Source organism: Pecten maximus, chromosome 1 (assembly GCF_902652985.1).
Source record: "Pecten maximus chromosome 1, xPecMax1.1, whole genome shotgun sequence".
NCBI classification, from domain to species: Eukaryota; Metazoa; Mollusca; class Bivalvia; order Pectinida; family Pectinidae; genus Pecten; species Pecten maximus.
The window spans coordinates 44,884,042-44,905,007 of record NC_047015.1 but is presented as its reverse complement, the minus strand read 5'-3'; the positions used below and the strand labels follow the sequence as shown (position 1 = coordinate 44,905,007).

Below are 20,966 nucleotides of genomic sequence, written 5' to 3'. Positions count from 1 at the left end.
GACCAAATGGGCCTTGTGTCAGCCTAAAAGAAAAACAAACAATTGTCTGAAATGGAGGCTTTCAGCAAGTGCCACTAGCAGCCTATGTGTACTTTTCCGATCTTGAAAATGTAACAACAAAATGGTAAATAAAAATAACTCCTAAACTGATTCTTTGCAATGGTCGAAACCCCTGAATTGTTGTGTTTGAAAATTATAGTTAACAAATTAAAAAGCTACATCCCCACTCCTCAGGTCTTGGTTTTCTCTATATTACTTATAACTTAAGCAAATTCCTCAACAAAATTTTCCATTGAAAACCATGACAGAATTTAAGGAAAGTTCACTTAACTACAGACTTTTTACTTAAATCCTATAATGTTTCGGAATGTTGGTGTAGTACATCAAATATTGATCCCTTTATTGTCAAATTTTAGAGATATAATTTCAAAAATTGATAGAGTACAACAATTGACAAATAGGAAGCCTACTTTATAATAGAGTAGGCTTCCTATTGGTCAATTGTTTTGCTACCTACTGTTTAATAAAGTAGGCTTCCTATTGGTCAATTGTTGTACTCTATCAATTTTTAATCTGAATTTTTAAACAAATTGGTTGACTGAAGGCCATCATGGAATTTGCTATTTGAAATTTATTAATTGTTTAATCTCTGGATGACCATGCATTAATCTGTATGGCATGTACACAGTAGGAATATTTTGGTATCTGTTTCTCTTGGTCTTTAGTTTGCTTTTTCATTTTTGAGACTGATTTGAGAGCAAAACAGCTGATAGAGGGCTGTCTTGGTTTCTGCTTCTAAATGCACACATTGGTATTTCCTCTAATTTCATAAATGTATTAGGCTAATACCATTGGTCTCCATTTTATTTGAGTGTTAAATTTTGACAGTTGAAATTTCTTTATTTTCTCACATATGATGGATCTTTACTTAATTTGATATGTAGGTTCCTCTTTGCTAATGTAATTGTCCAATGTTGAGACTGTTCAGAAAAACAAAATGGCTGATATGTAGCAGGGATAACTCTGGAGGGGCCATGGAGCCATTTGCCCCATATTTTCCAAAATCGCCCACCAAAACTCACAAATTTCTTCAATTTTACTACTTCAAAATTACTCCTTTTCATTGCATATTTTCCCCACCCAGATTTCACATGGAAACTTTGCGCCATACATTGTTTTATTAAGCACACCTCTTTTGTAAACACAAAGTGTACTTAATTAGGTCATATATGGTAATGATTTACTATAATATACTGGTAAGTGATCACAGGACAAATCCGTTTGAGAAAATGCTTTATTGACTCGAAATAAAAACGAAAAAAAAAAAAATAAATTAGGATATACCTTTGTAAATGATTAAGTTGTGAAGGAGTGTTGAGTTGTGATATCTATTATAGGCTTACTGGCCGTTAGTCATATAACTTTTAAAATTTATCTGTGGTAACTCTGACATATATCATATACATGTATAGGAAAAACTTACTTACATATATGTATACTCCTGCAAGTAACAATCTTTGTAAAGATTATAAACTTGCTTAAAGGTGTGATTGTATGGTTTTGATTATATTTACCTGTGTTTTAGTCTTTGCTAAATACATGGTATATACCTCTGTACAAGCGTGGTGTGCATGTGTGAATGTCATAGTGTTGTCACACACAACCTTTAGTCTATATGAGCCACAAGGTGGGATAAAGAGAGTTGGTGTTAACAGTGGGTCTGCATTGGAACAAAGTACACACTACCCATACATGGGCTGTACTTTGGTCACATGTAGAACCATCATTAAAACACCTTTGCGATTGATCATTGTCAAGGTTAAGTGGGCTGGTGGGTTGGACTTTGCCCAGTGGTATATGTAAAGTAGACTGTGTGTATATATAGCTACTATACAGACAGAACAGAGAAGATTGACAGTAACGAAATGTGTCACTTGTGGTTCATTTAGTAATTATTCTAATTAATAGTGGTATTGAGATTCAAGGTTACAACAGCCAAGGTAATTATATTTCATTAATTTAATATTATTTCTTAAATAAATGATGGTTTTATTACATCTTTTGAAAAAAATAATCATTATGTTGTTAGGTTATGATGTTTTTTAATTTTAAAAGGTTATATTTTATGTATACATTTATAATCTGAAAATTTAATGTGACAATACCGAAATTAGAGTTTAATATATACTTATGTATTTAATATATACTTATGTATTTAATATATACTTATATATTTAATATATACTTATATATAAATAATATTAATGCTGATGTATAGATGTAACTTCATGTACATCTATATTTATTACCTACTTAGTGTGTATATAGATAAAGTATATATATATACATGTATATATATCATTTTCTTTATCTATAAGACTGTATCTGTTGTGTAATATTCATGCAACAAATATAATATAAATTCAATAAGTGTACTTCAAATGTCTAATTTTTTACATATTTTTTTAACCTTTGCTGATTGCTTATATTTTTTATGGTAATGCATTCTTTGGAAAATTGAAAAAATAGGAACTTGAAAATAGGAATTGGACCTAATGATTCCTGAGCTGCTGTAGATATACTATAGCCTGTTTTTAAGAATACCTTAATATAATTTTAATTAAGATTTAGAGATTGTTATCAATTAAAATTAATTCTACATATAGTTACAAGTGCATTTATTTGCCTTTGTGATTGCTTTTAGTTGTGATCATGACATATGGTTATAGAACAACAATTTCTATAAATGGTTTATCACTGTTTTATGATGAAACATATCATATTTTATCAAATTTTGAGGCAATGAGGCAGCGCATATCTAACTGCTGTGCACATATTATCTGTTGCTATGGTTAACGTTACTACAATGGCTTTTGCTGGTCAGAATGTAGCCATTGTATGATAAATCTAAAAATTGGTAGGCAGGCGTTTCATTTATGATAACTTTGATTGACGAAATATAGGTTGTTGATTGATTGATTGAAAGGCTTAGAATTAGCACCTGGGGGTGTTGGTTGTCTTTGAGATGACAGTTCTATTTATATGGTAGTTCTCCGTGCTGCATATGCTGATAATATGAATTTAATATCAAAACTTTTTTTCAGTATCAAGTTTTAAACCAACCCAGGAAGAATGTTTTGCAGATTTCATATTTATTTATCTAGGATGGCCTTAGTACGATAGATCTGTGATAGGTACTGGTACTTATACCAGTAAATTGTTTTTGATTTGGTGTACAGTAGGATAGGGTAAACAAAGTCCTACAAACTGTTGACCTTGAAGTATAATATCAAGGTCATTTGTTATTTGCTTGTAGTCAAAGTCATGGACATAATCTGGTGTACATTTTCTATAAGTACAAGGTTAGATAAGAGATATATCGCCTGATTTCTGTAGAAACTGATCTGGAGCTGGGGCTTAGAGCGTGGTTCCTGATCAGATAAATTACTGGTAATGACAGGACTGTAGGCACAAGTTCCAGGTAAATTGAAATCAATTAGAATTGATTTGGTCTGTGTGGGCATGTAAAATATTAGTGACTGAATTTGCCTGATAGGCCAGTTTAAATTAATATCTTGTAATCTTAACCTTTTAATTGGACCAATGTACAATGTACATCAAATTCTTGCCCAGGACCAATGATGCTGAAATTTTATTTCTTGCCCTGAACTACCCTGGACTAGTGTGGATTTGTTAAGCTTCCATATACATGTACACGTAATTAAGTTGGAATGGGTTTAAGGTAAAAATTCTAGATGAGTTAAGAAATACTGAGAAGTGAGAACTAATATAAGATGAGATGGGTAGGGGTAATGTATGGATGAGAAGCAGGGTTCCATTTAGATTCTGTAGGAATGAGGATGATACAAGGCGCCATTTCAAATTCCAGTTGAGTTCCGTAAGAAGTTAATTAGACAGTGTGGTTCAGATGTGTAGAGGATAAAGCAGAAATGCCAGAGGAGTTCATTAGGACAGGTGTTGGGAACCTCGAGTGAGGCTCTAGATGAGTTGAGTATAGGAGTAGACATGAGATGATAGCTGCAATGAGTTCATCAATATAACATGGACAGCTTCAGATGATTTCCTTTGATGTCAGGATATTGGTGTCATATGAAGGAGTTGTAAACTTCTTAATATAAAAATATACAGTATATCAGTTCTCTCCCCATAATCACCCCCCATGAGAGGTGTTTGCAGGGTGGAGGATGTTAAATTGGGCAGAACATACATCAATATACAGATCATTTGTGTGCACCAACCTTGAATCTATCAAGGTTTACATAATTTAATGATCGTAACTTAAGTAAGAATATCAAACTTGGTAGTTGATTGGATAGTGTGACTGGGTAGGCTGTTGTTGGTAGTGCAGGAATCCTGATAATATTATATATCAGTTGTGTAAAGACATAGCCATGGCCTTAAATTGACCCCAGTTAAACCAATATAGCCAGAGTTTAAATAAGGTGAACATTTCTGCTCACACAGCTCAATATGATATAATGATATGGTGGTACTGTGTGTGTATTTACATTGTCCGAATTTCATCTGGCTTACATGCAGTTCAGAGTTAACTTGTATGATAACACTACACTGTGGCCTTCAATTCTTTGATGTAACAAATCCAAGGTGTACAACAAATTTTCGAAATATTCTTCATCCAAAATTTATAGTACATGTAATTAAAATTTTTTCTAGATATAAAGTAAAATCTGATAGCCCTTGCTATGTATAGATGTCCAGCTTTTGAATACAGTACACTCTGACCTGAACATTATACATCAGACATTTTGATAGATTGATGTTTAATGTCCAATTCTAGTCCAAGTTTCTTCTGGCCCCATCACCAGAGATTGGACATTTTGGTAGATATCTGATAGATGGCTGATGTTCACTATAATATATATACCCTGAGTTTCCTCCGGCCCGATGTCCAGAGATCAGACATTTTGGTAGATATCTGATAGATGGCTGATGTTCACTATGATAAATATACCCTGAGTTTCCTCCGGCCCGATGTCCAGAGATCAGACATTTTGGTAGATAGATGTCTGATGTTCACTTTAACACAGTTTGAGTTTTCTCTGGCTCTATAACTAGAGATGAGACATTTTGGCATATGTATTGTCAGAATGTCTGGCTTAACTTATAACCATGAGTTAACCTCAATAAGTTGATACTTAACTTATAACCATAAGTTAACCTCAATAAGTTGATACTTAACTTGTAACCATGAGTTAACCTCAAAAAGTTGATACTTAACTTATAACCATGAGTTAACCTCAAAAAGTTGATACTTAACTTATAACCATGAGTTAACCTCAATAAGTTGATACTTAACTTATAACCATGAGTTAACCTCAATAAGTTGATACTTAACTTATAACCATAAGTTAACCTCAATAAGTTGATACTTAACTTGTAACCATGAGTTAACCTCAAAAAGTTGATACTTAACTTATAACCATGAGTTAACCTCAATAAGTTGATACTTAACTTATAACCATGAGTTAACCTCAATAAGTTGATACTTAACTTATAACCATGAGTTAACCTCAATAAGTTGATACTTAACTTATAACCATGAGTTTATAACCATGAGTTAACCTCAATAAGTTGATACTTAACTTAAAACCATGAGTTAACCTCAATAAGTCGATATATTTTCATAGACATTATTTTGACATATAAATTTCTGGTGTTTACACACTGGCAATGTGATTGTATTCCAATCTTAAAGCCCAGCCCCTGATCACATCATGATATCAACTGTTCTATCTTGGCAGATGTGCCCAGCAGGTGCTTATCTATATACAGCTACATTAATGATGTAGCTTTACCTAAATATACCCAGCATGCAGCTTCTGTTTTGTGCACCTAGTAAGTGTAAAACTTCAATAAGACTGTTTGTAATCCTGCAGTATCAGCTTATAGCAGGATGTAGGGGTAAGTAAAAAAAAAGTTGGATTTTAATAACATTGTTATGACAACCTCTGGTTGAAACTTTAAGAAACTTCAAGAATTGATCATTAATGATACAGGTGTTTTTGTAGGATATTTTTAGCCAGTTCTTGAAAATGCCTTTAAAATTTCAATGCAGTGATTCATATAAATAAGATAAAGTGTGTAATTGACATGCCTATAAAATCACTAGAATCCATACACCAACCAGATGCTGGATGATAGGTATCTACTGTACTATTTATACACCACTGTAACATGTGGATGTTGTTTTTCAGGTGCTTTTGTTTCCATGAGAGATATTTGCATGTTAACCAGGTGAATCATTTAGGTATATTCAAATGTTTTAGGTGTGTCATATCTGGCGCTTCATTTCCAAAATGTTGATAACAACAATTTACTTAGAGATAAGGGAGTTTTAAAATATGGTATCTATAGAGCATGAGTTTGGGTTGCAGGATTCATTTGTCTGAAAATCACCCAGACAGTGTGTAATCTGTATGATTATTATATCATAGTTCAATTAACAATTCACTAGCCTAATGAATATATGTTTATTGTGAATATATATAGTTTGGCTTGTAGAGGTTCTGCCTGCAAGCCAGTACTCAAAAAATTGTTCACATTTATCGTCCCCAGTATTCATAATTATAACTAATTGACCAAGTTAATTGATACTGTCGAGGTCTTCTGACCCTAATACAGTAACTACAGTACATTTATATCGGGTACATGAGAAGTTGGATGTTCTATGGTCTTGTGGTAAATTTCTAATAGGAAGGAGTAATGAAAAATACCCTGCCCATACTGACTCGAACTAGCGACCTTTCATTTTCAAGCAAACATCCTGTCCGGGGGCTAAAAGGAATGGCCCTCTAGCCTGAGCTAATAAGGGGACCTTCTTACACTACTCCCTCCATCACAGAGACTTTGCCCTCAAAGACAACTACAACCCAGCATATTTAGCTGCAAGAAAGCCCCTCAGACTCCTATGGCTTTCATTTGGACTGGTCAACGGTACTTCTCAGTAATTCTTTAATAGGAAGGGGTAATGAAAAATACCCTTCCTGTGCTGTTGCTCGAACTTGGAACCTTTTGCTCGTAAGGCAACACCCTTCCACCAGACAAAGGGAAATTCCCGCTAGCCTATGGTAGTAAGATGACCATTTTGACAGAGAAATTCCCGTTAGCCTGATCTAGTAAAGTGACCATTTTGATAAGGAAATTCTCGCTAGCCTAAGCTAGTAAGACGACCATATCATTTTCACAGGGAAATTCTCGCTGGCCTAATCTAATAAGGTGAATCTTTTTGACAGGGAAATTCTCACTGGCCTAAACTAGTAAGGTGACCCTTTTGACAGGGAAATTCTTGCTTGACTAATCTAGTAAAGTGACCATTTTGATTGGGAAATTCTCGCTTGCCTAATCTAGTAAGGTGACCATTTTGACAGGGAAATTCTCGCTAGCCAAAGCTAGTAATTATAAGATGGCCTTATTGGCTGGGAAATTCCCACTAGTCTAAGCTAGTAATATGATCATATTTACTCCCCTTTTTTACATAACAATAACTAAGTAAGTGGATAGAGGGCCAGTCAAATATTGCACAATATTGCTTGCTTGGATTGATAATGATTTACACAGTGCTTTGCATGACTTTGAAAGCACGACTTTGATTAATAAGTCTAATATCGACTGTGTTTCACATGATTTTTTCTGATACATGGCTTCATTCAATACCTTGGATTTTTTTTATATATGTGCATGTGGTAGGTGTACCTTGCAATTTTCATTTATTTGTCATTTATACTAGTACATAGTCACATATTAGGGGTTAAACCATTATGAAATTTAGGGGAAATGAAGGGCCACAGTGTCTGAATTATTCTTTAAACTTTAACATTACAGCTATTCTTTGCTATAATTCTTTCATATTTCATCAAAATTTGGGGGATTTCCCCTGTTTTGGAGAATTTTCCCCTGTTTTATGGGATTTTTCTTGATGGGAAATTTGTTTTTATTCAAAGGGGAAAACACCATCAGTGGGTAATACTACCTAATGTTGGTAGTAAAATCGGTCTAGATTAACCTCTGACTATTCTAGTTGTGCCCTTCGCAAGTTACTGGCAGTGGTATGTGATTGCAAGGAGGCTATACATTTATCAAAGAAAACGATGTCTGATATGATCTGGGAAATCACCTGTTTCTATAAATAGAACACAAAAGAGTTCCATTTGAACATAAATGGTGGAACACACGTTCTCTGGTCTAAACATCAGCTGGCAATGTCAATTACCCGCGCCCTGCGCCCTTATTAGGTCAAATACGGTAATTATAAGGGCAGTGATAGTATAGCTAGGTTCTGTCCAATTTTAAAACAGGTACCCCAATACATGAATGCTGTATACCTTATAATAATTCAATGTAGTCTATATTTAGTGATGGATAAAACAGGTACCCCAATACATGTATACTATATATATACCTTATAATAATTCAATGTAGTCTATAATTAGTGATGGATAAAACAGGTACCCCAATACATGTATGTTATATATATATATATACCTTATAATAATTCAATGTAGTCTATAATTAGTGATGGATAAAACAGGTACTCCAATACATGTATGTTATATATATATATACCTTATAATAATTCAATGTAGTCTATAATTAGTGATGGATAAAACAGGTACCCCAATACATGTATACTATATATATACCTTATAATAATTCAATGTAGTCTATAATTAGTGATGGATAAAACAGGTACCCCAATATATGTATGTTATATATATATATACCTTATAATAATTCAATGTAGTCTATAATTAGTGATGGATAAAACAGGTACCCCAATACATGTATGTTATATATATATATACCTTATAATAATTCAATGTAGTCTATAGAGTACATTTAATTCTTATAAGGTATATAGAACACATGTATTGGGGTACCTGTTTTAAATTGGACAGAGCCTAGCTGTCATCCATCTCCCTTATTGGTCTCCTGAAAGTATGGCATGTATGTATATATACGTAATATATAATAATAGTCAATTGTTTAAAGTATACAGATCTTATATAACTGGAACACACCAGGTCCTACCATAAAAAGTTAGAGTTATCTCTCTTGCAATAATTCCTGTTCAAAGACCGAGTACAGGCAAAGACATTCAAATTGTTGCTGTTGATTTAAAATTTTGGGCCTCTTCTAGGTTATTACTTCTATACATGAAGCATGAATTTGCTGAGTTGCTTGTGACTGACTTATTAACTGAGTTTGAACGTTGATCATCTATTGAAGTATGAACTGATCAAATCCTGATAGGGACATTGGTAATGTGTACATGTGTATGATATAGATTGGGCAATATGTGTACTTTAGGCATACCAGGTACAAAGCTTACGGAAGTAAGACAACACTTGTAAATATAAACTTATGACTGCATTCAATATGGTTTTTATGCTCAACTGATTACACTTATAGATTTTACTGGTTCACAACTGACTACACTTATAGATTTTACTGGTTCACAACTGACTACACTTATAGATTTTACTGGTTCACAACTGACTACACTTATAGATTTTACTGGTTCACAACTGACTACACTTATAGATTTTACTGGTTCACAACTGACTATACATTATAGATTTATACTGGTTCACAACTGACTACACTTATAGATTTTACTGGTTCACAACTGACTACACTTATAGATTTTACTGGTTCACAACTGACTACACTTATAGATTTTACTGGTTCACAACTGACTACACTTATAGATTTTACTGGTTCACAACTGACTACACTTATAGATTTATACTGGTTCACAACTGACTACACTTATAGATTTTACTGGTTCACAACTGACTACACTTATAGATTTTACTGGTTCACAACTGACTACACTTATAGATTTTACTGGTTCACAACTGACTACACTTATAGATTTTACTGGTTCACAACTGACTACACTTATAGATTTTACTGGTTCACAACTGACTATACTTATAGATTTATACAGGTTCACAACTGCATTCATTCTGATTCACCTGTATTCATTTTGATTAAGATTGAAGTCTCCTAATTTAATTTACTTTTATTTTTTATGCTAAACTAATTAACTTAACCAAAGTTTCTTAACTAAAAACATATAAGCAGTAATTCAATACCATGCAACACTTGTTATTAGCTCAGGTTCAGGGGTACATACATTGTGGAGCCCTTCTGACGCGCCAGGTTCAGGGGTCAGGGGTACATACATTGTGGAGCCCTTTCTGACGTGCCAGGCTCAGGGGTCAGGGGTACATACATTGTGAAGCCCTTCTGACGCGCCAGGTTCAGGGGTCAGGGGTACATACATTGTGGAGCCCTTTCTGTTGCGCCAGGTTCAGGGGTCAGGAGTACATACATTGTGGAGCCCTTTCTGACGGGCCAGGTTCAGGAGTACATACATTGTTGAGCCCTTTCTGATGCGCCAGGTTCAGGGGTCAGGGGTACATATATTGTGGAGCCCTTTCTGACGCGCCAGGTTAAGGGGTACATACATTATGGATCCCTTTCTGACGGGCCAGTACTCTAGTTATTGTCTAGTTGTTTAATTGATACACATCTTATTTACAGGTATCTGGTAGTAACTCTCCAGTGACAAGGATGGGTGATGAATACATGCGCCTAATGGGGGCCGGGGCTGTGGCAATAGGGGCCGTCACTACAGCATCGGCCTATTACCTGACCCGGAGTCCACCGTCTGTACCATTGGTGTGCGACCTTGAAAACCAGTCATCCATTGTACCGGTGAGTACATTAAATTTTCTGTTGTTGGTCACCAATTTTCCATATAACATTCGATATTTATCCCAAGTCACATAGCAGTTCATGGTACTACATATTTAAGAACGCTCTTTATATCATAAATTATCATATCTCATCAGAACCGATTTACGTGGTAACTTTTTGTGTCTGATGAGGAAAGCACTTGTGTTATACTTGCATATTCAGGTTCATTGCACTAGATTGACGTACCTTTCCGAATTTCATAGTAATAAAAGATATTAAACATGAATATACTTGAAATACTTAAGAATTGGTGTAAGGATTTTAATTGTCCATAAATTCTCTGGTAATTATTGTTATGGTGTTATACCTTGAGTATCAGTCTGGCTGAGTCCTAATGTGGAAGATTTTTACAAGAGTTATTTCCCCTTTTTTTCACCATCTGAATATTGTGTAGTCTCCATTTTCGTTTTGTGATTGATTTCTTTGAGACCACTGGAGGGATTGAACATCATGACATGTAATTGTTATTTCTTACTAGAGTGGCATGTTGATTGGACAATTTTTGTTACAATGTAATTTGATTCAAGAATGAATGTCACTTTGGCAAAAGAAGAGCAAATCATGTTTGGTCTGCAGTACCCCTGTTATCTTATTTGGTCTGGAGTATCCTTGAGCCAGTAAATTCAACTTAGTTTAAGTAGAGGTTGTGGTCTCCTACAGCCAGACGAGTTGGATCTACCTGAAAGACGAAATTAATGTAATTTAATCCTAGCCTAAAGTATAAAGAATCCTTATTGTGCCCCTATGGACGAAGGAGTGGGTTCTGATAAAATACCTAAATGTATAAATTAAGGATGAGCCCCCTTGGTACAGAGGAGTGGGTTCTGATAAAAAACCTAAATGTATAAATTAAGGATGTGCCCCCTCGGGACAGAGGAGTGGGTTCTGATAAAACACCTAAATGTATAAATGAAGGATGTGCCCCCTCAGGACAGAGGAGTGGGTTCTGATAAAACACCTAAATTTATTTAATTAATACAGCCTCTGTCACTCAGCTAGTTTTTAGTTCACCTGCCCGAAGGGCAAGTGAGCTTATGCCATGGTGCGGCGTCCGTCGTCCGGCCGTCCGGCGTCAACTTTTTCATTTATACAACTTCTTCTCAATAACCAAGAGGCGCAGGAACTTCATATTGGGCCTGTAGCATACTGGGATGAAGGGCTACCAAGTTTGTTCAAATAATTGACCTTGACCTTCATTCAAGGTCACATGGGTCAAATAGGCTATAATCTTTAAACGACTTCTTCTCAATAACCAAGAGGCCCAGGGACTTGATATTGGGCCTGCAGCATGCTTGGGTGAAGGGCTACTAAGTTTGTTCAAATAAATGACCTTGACCTACATTCAAGGTCTCATGGGTCAAATAGGCTATAATCTTCAAACGACTTCTTCTCACTAACCAAGAGGCCAAGGGAATTGATATTGGGCCTGTAGCATGCTGGGGTGAAGGGCTACAAAGTTTGTTCAAATAAATGATCTTGACCTTCATTCAAGGTCATATGAGTCAAATAGGCTATAGCCAAGAGCCTCCAAGACCTGATATTACAATTGTAGGCCAATAGAATGCTGGAATGAAGGACTAGAAAAAATTTAATATGAATAAAACTAGCTTGCAATGATATTTGAATAAAGAGGTAATCAACATAGTATCTTTAGAAATGACCTCAATCAACTTCAAAGTTGCTGTAGAGCCAGGTGAGCGATACAGGCCCATTGGGCCTCTTGTAATTGATACAGTCTCTGTCACTCAGCTAGTTTTAATTAATACAGTCTCTGTCTCTCAGCTGACGGAGCATGCTTCTCTGGCTCAGGAGGTAGAGCCGTGACTTTAATTATCATGCCGGAGACCCAGGTTCAATTCCTGTCAGGGCTCTTGGCAGGAATGTGTTTTCCCCTGTTCTTTCACAAATGTTATAATGCCTGGTTACAATGAGGAAAGCACCTCAACCCAATAAGGTGTGTATTAAAAATAAAAAATATGACTGCCCTGGGCAGAGGACCTTATACTTATAGATCAAAATCTAGGTAGAATGTGTCTTCTAATTACTAGCAAGATAAGTAGTTTAAGGTATAAGGATGTCACAAGAAGGCCAACAATATGTACACACCATCTCACCATGAAATATTGGGATAGAGCTTGAGTTTCCGTGTCAATGATTTTCTTTGTCAATGGTCGATGCCATACCCTTTGAGTGGTTTTTGTTTAAAGACTTTAAAGCAGGTATTTTTCCAACTCAGGCCATGCAATTTTTCAAACAATGCATGCTCATTGTTATGGAGTAAACCATATCCATTGAGGTCCCAACTCCAAAGGTCAGATTACAGTGAACTGTTATAAGGATTCCTGTCCCTAGGACGTCTTGGACCTCCCTTAAGGCTTAAATATTGAGATTCACAAAAACAGTAAAGTATCAATGTTTAAAGTCTAACATGGATGTTGAAAATGTGAATAATAATTCACTGTACTGTCTTGACAACTGTACCTGTTTACCTGAACAGGATATGATACAGGTATTGATTAGTAATACAGGGATGTACACTGGCACTCCAGCAGCCGCAGTATAAGTGTTTCCAGCAGCCGCAGTATAAGTGTTTCCATATATTGATTCTGACATATTGATGTCTTCATCAATTCTATTGCTTATCTTTATCTAGTCCGTCATCATAGCTCTTTGCTATCATCACATTGATTTAAATCTACTTACCAGGTATGACAAACATATGTACCAATGTTTAAAAACCAATATTACTCAACAACAAAATACAAAATGTACACTAGTCAACAAGACTACGCTACAAGGTAGCGCATGCTTACCTGGGATTTTTCTTCATCACCTGATGTATTTTTGTCATCAATATTAAATGGAAATAAGAATTGTAATGCAACTTTACCAAAGAGTAGTGATTAAATATTCATCAGTTCTTCTAGTATATAGCAGTAAATATGGTTGTCAAAGATTTATGATAGGCAGCTGGTACTCCACAACCTGTTACAGAATTGCTTAGTTTTATTGGCCTTAGACAAGGTCCCAAGATATTGAGAGATCTGATATACAACCTTATACAATTTATAGTAACATTCTGTTGGTTTAAAAACCCCTGTTCAGGGTTTGGTTTGTTTAGTTTGTTTTTGTTTAATGTCCTATTAACAGCCAGGGTCATTTAAGGACGTGCCAGGTTTTGGAGGTGGAGGAAAGCCAGAGTACCCGGAGAAAAACCACCAGCCTACAGTCAGTACCTGGCAACTGCCCCACATAGGTTTCAAACTCACAACCCAGAGATGGAGGGCTAGTGATAAAGTGGCGGGACACCTTAACCACTCTGCCACCGCGGCCCCTTCCCTGTTCAGGGAATAGATTATATATACCATATGGAATTTCAAATTGCACATCCGTGTTACTGTAGAAATCATAAATGGAAAGATTGACAATATGACGACATGTAAACAAAGATAATTATTTATTAACCACAACACATAGTTACAAAACTGAACATTTTCCTAGAATATTGTGTATTTATTTATTCCCAGCATACAGTTTCCTGTTAACCATAATATTACTTACACAGGAAGTATGATTTACAGAATGTTCATTTCACTTGAAAATATACACATCCAAACTTAATACTGATCACACTTCTGGCATTGACTGTGATTTACTGTGAATTTTTTTCCTTGACAATATTATTTTGAAGTTGCTGTTAAAATCTTGCATTGTTTATAACATTTGCCATTTCTTTTGTTTAATCACAGGTACTCGCCTCACCTGTCAGAAAACCCAATGACAGATGAGGCGATTACATGTGATTTCATCCTCTGAAAAGTGTAATTCCAGAAATTCAGTAAATGAAGCACATCTGTCTTCAAATTTTGTCCAAAACTGGAGTTGAAGCTGTGACATGATTAGAATATATGAGACCTGATTCCTCTCTGATCATAATTTCACACACCTGTAATTTAGGAAATTGTGAAAAAGCATACTTCATGGTTCATTATAGATCATTCTTTACTGATTTAGTGTACCTACTCCAGCTCCTGATACAATACTAAGAAACACAAATGTAACTTTCCATTTGAGTAATAATTACCAAATCTTTGATATGTATATAAAAAATGCCAAGTTGTTTGGCTTTAAGTTTCAATAATGAGCACATTTACCAGGAAAAGCTGAGGAGAACACTCCTAAAGATAGTTAAATTATTTGTCTAATGGCTAAATATACTGAGGTGACCAATGCCTAGGAATAGCTGTGTTAAGGCTACGTGTGCTGTAGAGAATGAAGGCTTAATTGATGTGGGGTGATATTTAGACGGCATGGTGTGTCTGTGTGTACCAATCATTTCCCCATTCATTCATAATTCCACCATCTTTAACCAATCACAGGCCAGCTTCTAACAACATGACCTGGGAATGATGAAATATTTACTATATACTATCGGCCATGTGACTGCCGACTAGAGGCAGTGTGAAACTAAAAAGCTGTGGATTTGTTATTTCCTGTTTCTTTTCTTGTCCTTCTATACACTGTAGTTTTTCCTGGTACAGAAACAAATTCATAATTCATGGAATGAAATAATCTGATAGAGCCAGCCGGAATTGACTAGAATTATTTTTCTCTCTCTCTCTCTTTATTGATTGACTGGTTAGCACTGATCAGCACTACAACAGGTCTTGCTATATCTCCAGTTTTGTAGAGCATATCCACTACCATGGACTTAAGCCCAACTCATTTGCCTGTATAACCTAGACCAAGGAAAGTATACAAACTGTATGATCAATTAATGTATATCCCAAGGAATGTGAATGAGGGAAAAAAATTTGAATGTGACCAGTGTTCGCTGACCCGATTTAATATCAGGTGAACAGAACTCTTACTGGCTGGTACCTATACACATTCAGGTATATGGCCATAACTAACTCACTCATGTGTATAGAGTAACCAGTACTAGGATCTAACAGTGAGTGGATTACACGACCATGGGAAGTTCAAGCTCAGTGCCACTTTTGGTGGACCTTGCTAAACAATCCTCATTAGTAGAGGTATGTACCATGTATTTACCATCAGTACTAACTATATATAGTGTGTTAAAAGTAATGGATCCTATGATGATTAATGTTGTGTTGGGAAGATCAGTGATTTACCTTATTAGCAGTATTCGTCCGGGAATGTCAATACATTTACCTGTTTTACCTGTATAAATATAGTATTCTTCATACAGGTATGCAGCCACATGCTTCAGACAGGTAAACATGTGGTTTTGATTCAGTAGGTCTGAATTTGTTGCGAGAATTGAACTGCATAACGACTTGAAATTGTTTAGTTGACCAACAACTAATGTTAGTAAAGCTCAGGACTGTTGACACCTTATTAGGTTATTGAACCTTACAGCCTTGTCAGTAACGTTGTCTTGGTTCAGCCTGGTAAATGGAGTAATAGTCAATTAAGAAATATGGAGATTATTTCTAACTTCTAACAGCTGTGTGATCTTTTGGTCAAGCAGCAAGTTTTTGTAAAAGGTGAAAGTCAGATAAAATGAGACAGACAAATCTGGCACTACTGATTTATACCAGGTTTGGCTTTTCCAGTAAGACTGACATCCCAAACTTGTTTGACAATTCACAACTACATGTATTTTGAGAGTAACTGGATATTTATATACCAATAGGACTATAAGGAGTGTTCCTACGTAGTTTTAGAGTACTTAGATGTAAAAGCAGGACTAAGTAGTTTGACCGGTGTCATGCATAATATGTACCTCCTGCATAGAAAGTATCCGGATACTTTTTATTCTGCATAAAAAGTACCTGGTGATAAGCATATTGGAAGTCTGATGTCTCTGAGTTCATTTCTGTCTACCAGAAGGAGTATATTTCTTAATTGCTGTTACCAATATACTGACATAACATTCCAACTAATGCATGTCTTACTGATGTAACACTGGTGCAAAAATCTATTTATGGAGGATCAAACAGCTTAATCATATATCTAGCCAAGTCATTAATTAGTAACCTCTGTATTTCAGTCTACTCCAAAGCGGCCTACTTCTAGAAGATTCGACTTATGTAGGAGAAATAGGGATTTTGTAATTTTGATGTAAGGTTGCAGATTTCTGTTATGTTAGTGTTATAGCATATTACATCCTGTCTTTTCTGTGTAAACACTGCAACCTCAACAGCACTGTATACCTTTCACCAAAGGTGTGCCAATGGAACCTGATCTACATGTACACTTCAGATTTATTATTAGAAATGTTGTTCGTTGTAATTTCAGGTATACAATGTACAACATAACTATTCCTGGGATTGTAACCCCAGCTATCTATAGTACTCCTATTTCTGGTGAGGTTATTAAATAGTAGCCTCTTACATCAATTGGTTAGTTTTTCAGCTCTATTTCTCAGATTCCTTCACTTTGACACTACAAGTCTCACAGTCATAAAACTGTATATACTTATATATACATCTTCAGGTATGCTTACTCCAATTACATAATATATAGGTCACTGTGATCTATATATTTCCACCTCACTGACTTAGTCAAATTTGGCTGGCCTTGCTTGGGTCCGCATATGTCTGTTTAAGATATGTGTCTGTTTAAGATATGTTCAACTTCTTATAATTAGACAATTTACTCTGATAATATTTTTCTTGCTATCCATATCTGGAAGTGAGTATTTCTACCTTAAAGATGTGAGTGTGGCACTTCATGCATGGCTAGTAGAATGTAAGTGGGGTAAAAAAAAGTGGTACCAAAAAACTTTTAAATTTGTGCAAAATTGAATTTACAGGACTGAAAAGCAATTATGATAATTTTATATTCTTATAAAATTGTTAGGATTTTTTACTTGATCTTGGAATGAGATTTTTATTTAACAAATATATTGAGTTCACACCTGGTTTCACATACACCCGAATAATGTGCTTTATTTGTGGAAAAGTATCAATATTAGGTCGTACAGCAAGAATGATCACGTCAAGAATTATTTGATCTGTACCCGTATAAACTGAGTAACTTATATAGCTGTATATATGTACATAATTTCACACTTTATTGCTATTGGATGTAATACACCGCTGAAAGTGTACCTTAAGGTAGTATTAGTGATTGATGTGACGTGAACCGGATCAGACAGGCTATATAGTTTGTCTGAGTTGAATAAGATACCCTGAAGGTGATCATTATTAATAAAAATACCATTTACTACATACACAGTGACACATACCTAACATTATGTGAGTCGGGGTAACAAAACTTCACGCATGAGAAGCTGTCTCTGATTCATAAGTTTGAGAACTTTCTATAAATACATAAACTTCTGTAAAGTTTTATGTTGACCTAAGTTACATGTCTATAATAAGACTCTAAAACGAGAGTCTAAAACGAGAGGATGACACGAAGGTATTGGGTGTCCTACATAATAAACCTGACATTTTTAGGTGAGTTTTCTCCACATATTTCGGCTTTGTCCCACATTAAGACCTGACGCGTGACTGCCAAACTGAGGCCAGCACGAGTGATAATACAAGTGAAATCTTGTTTCATAATCGTGAAGTGAATAAATATATTTTCGATTACATTTATTAGATAATTCTGGTGTATACCTAGCAGGGTTAGTGGTAGGATGCATATTGTGTACGCGTATATACATGTACTTACAATTTACAATAAGCAAATTAGCGGAGGATATATACCCTAGTGATATATATGAACCTAATAGGTATATCGCACAATCTTACTGAAAGTATTTATAATGGGACACCACAGTTAACATTTCAAACTGTACTAGCTATATAGGCTCTTTACAAGAATGTCACTGACTGTAATGGTATGCTATTCCGAACAGAACACAATTATATTGAGGTTACTTGCTACGAAACTTAACTTTCACAGTTTTTGAAGTAAAGTTGGTTTATTTGGAAAAGTCATTTACATTCATGAGAACTTTGATTATTAATTCACAGTCTGATAAAAGATCCAGTTCACCAAGGGGAGATAACTGTTGTTTATATTTATTAATCAGGTGTACGTTGTGCCAGTGTGGAGGTGGATCTAGTGTCTGTTTTATCACAACACGTGCTAATCAATACCATAGGATAGTCATGGAGACTATATAGCATATAAAATGATGAAATCAATAGTTAAATGTGGCAGTGAACGTACTGCAATTTCAGGGTCAAGGTCATTGGACTATTTTATACTTTGTCAGTGGCAAATAGATCCCTTGGCCCAAGAATGAAGACAATGCATTTGGGAACTTCCTGATCTGTGTAAATCAATAGCTGTTTAAGATAAATAACAGTATTCTCTCGAATAGGTACATCGCATGATCAACTAAAATCCGAATCCTTATGGTTTTATCCTTCGTGTTTTTACGAAGAATTACTTATAGGGGATTAAATGAACGTCCTACTTGAGGACATTCTGTTAGAATTCTCTTGTCTACTGTAGATATTTACATCTTACCACTCATTAAATCATTTTATCAGAACACCTTCTCTCAAAGGTAAAGCCCATTAAAAGATTGTTGCTTATATAGAAATAATTAGGGGGGTTCTACTTAAATGCTATTGTCCATCATCTTATAAGTGTTCTACTCCAACAAAACACTACTTTCATTTATCTTATAAGTGTTCTACTCTAACAAAACACTACTGTCATTTATCTTATAAGGGTTCTACTACAACAAAACACTACTGTCATTTATCTTATAAAGGTTCTACTCCAACAAAACACTACTGTCATTTATCTTATAAGGGTTCTACTCTAACAAAACACTACTGTCATTTATCTTATAAGGGTTCTACTACAACAAAACACTACTGTCATTTATCTTATAAATGTTCTACTCCAACAAAACACTACTGTCATTTATCTTATAAGGGTTCTACTACAACAAAACACTACTGTCATTTATCTTATAAGAGTTCTTCTCCAACAAAACACTACTGTCATTTATCTTATAAGGGTTCTACTCCAACAAAACACTACTGTCATTTATCTTATAAGTGTTCTACTCAAACAAAACACTACTGTCATTTATCTTATAAGGGTTCCACTCCAACAAAACACTACTGTCATTTATCTTATAAGGGTTCTACTCCAACAAAACACTACTGTCATTTATCTTATAAGGGTTCTACTCCAACAAAACACTACTGTCATTTAACTTATCAGGGTTCTACGTATACTCCAACAAAACACTACTGTCATTTATCTTATAAGGGTTCTACTCCAACATAACACTACTGTCATTTAACTTATCAGGGTTCTACGTATACTCCAACAAAACACTACTGTCAGTTATCTTATAAGTGTTCTACCCCAACAAAACACTACTGTCATTTATCTTATAAGGGTTCTACTCCAACAAAGCACTACTGTCATTTATCTTATAAGGGTTCTACTCCAACAAAACACTACTGTCATTTATCTTATAAGGGTTCCACTCAAACAAAACACTACTGTCATTTATCTTATAAGTGTTCTACTCCAACAAAACACTACTGTCATTTATCTTATAAGTGTTTTACTCCAACAAAACACTACTGTCATTTATCTTATAAGTGTTCTACTCCAACAAAATACTACTGTCATTTATCTTATAAGGGTTCTACTACAATCAAACACTACTGTCATTTATCTTATAAGGGTTCTACTCCAACAAAACACTACTGTCATTTATCTTATAAGGGTTCTACTCCAACAAAACACTACTGTCATTTATCTTATAAGGGTTCTACTCTAACAAAACACAACTGTCATTTATCTTGTAAGGGTTCTACTCCAACAAAACACTACTGTCATTTATCTTATAAATGTTCTACTCCAACAAAACACTACTGTCATTTATCTTATAGGGTTGTACTCCAACAAAACACTACTGTCATTTATCTTATAAGGGTTCTACTCCAACAAAACACTACTGTCATTTATCTTATAAGTGTTCTACTCCAACAAAACACTACTGTCATTTATCTTATAAGGGTTCTACTCCAACAAAACACTACTGTCATTTATCTTATAAATGTTCTACTCCAACAAAACACTACTGTCATTTATCTTATAAGTGTTCTACTCCAACAAAACACTACTGTCATTTATCTTATAAGTGTTCTACTCCAACAAAACACTACTGTCATTTATCTTATAAGGGTTCTACTCCA

At 35.0% G+C, this 20,966-nt stretch overlaps 1 protein-coding gene across 3 annotated transcripts in view; it reads left to right on the top strand.

The window, feature by feature from the left end:
- Positions 1-20,966, top strand: part of LOC117334787 (long-chain-fatty-acid--CoA ligase 5-like) — a 44,372-nt gene that overhangs the window by 1,214 nt on the left and 22,192 nt on the right. The window contains exons 1-2 of one of the 3 annotated variants that reach the window (XM_033894601.1): positions 1,895-2,000; positions 10,591-10,764. In XM_033894601.1, coding sequence (XP_033750492.1) covers positions 10,621-10,764 — 144 coding nt within the window. In that variant the 5' untranslated portion in view covers positions 1,895-2,000; positions 10,591-10,620. Of the gene's footprint in view, positions 1-1,894; positions 2,001-10,590; positions 10,765-15,324; positions 15,843-20,966 lie in introns of those variants that run through there. The other 2 variants (XM_033894593.1, XM_033894608.1) reach the window with 2 other exon arrangements.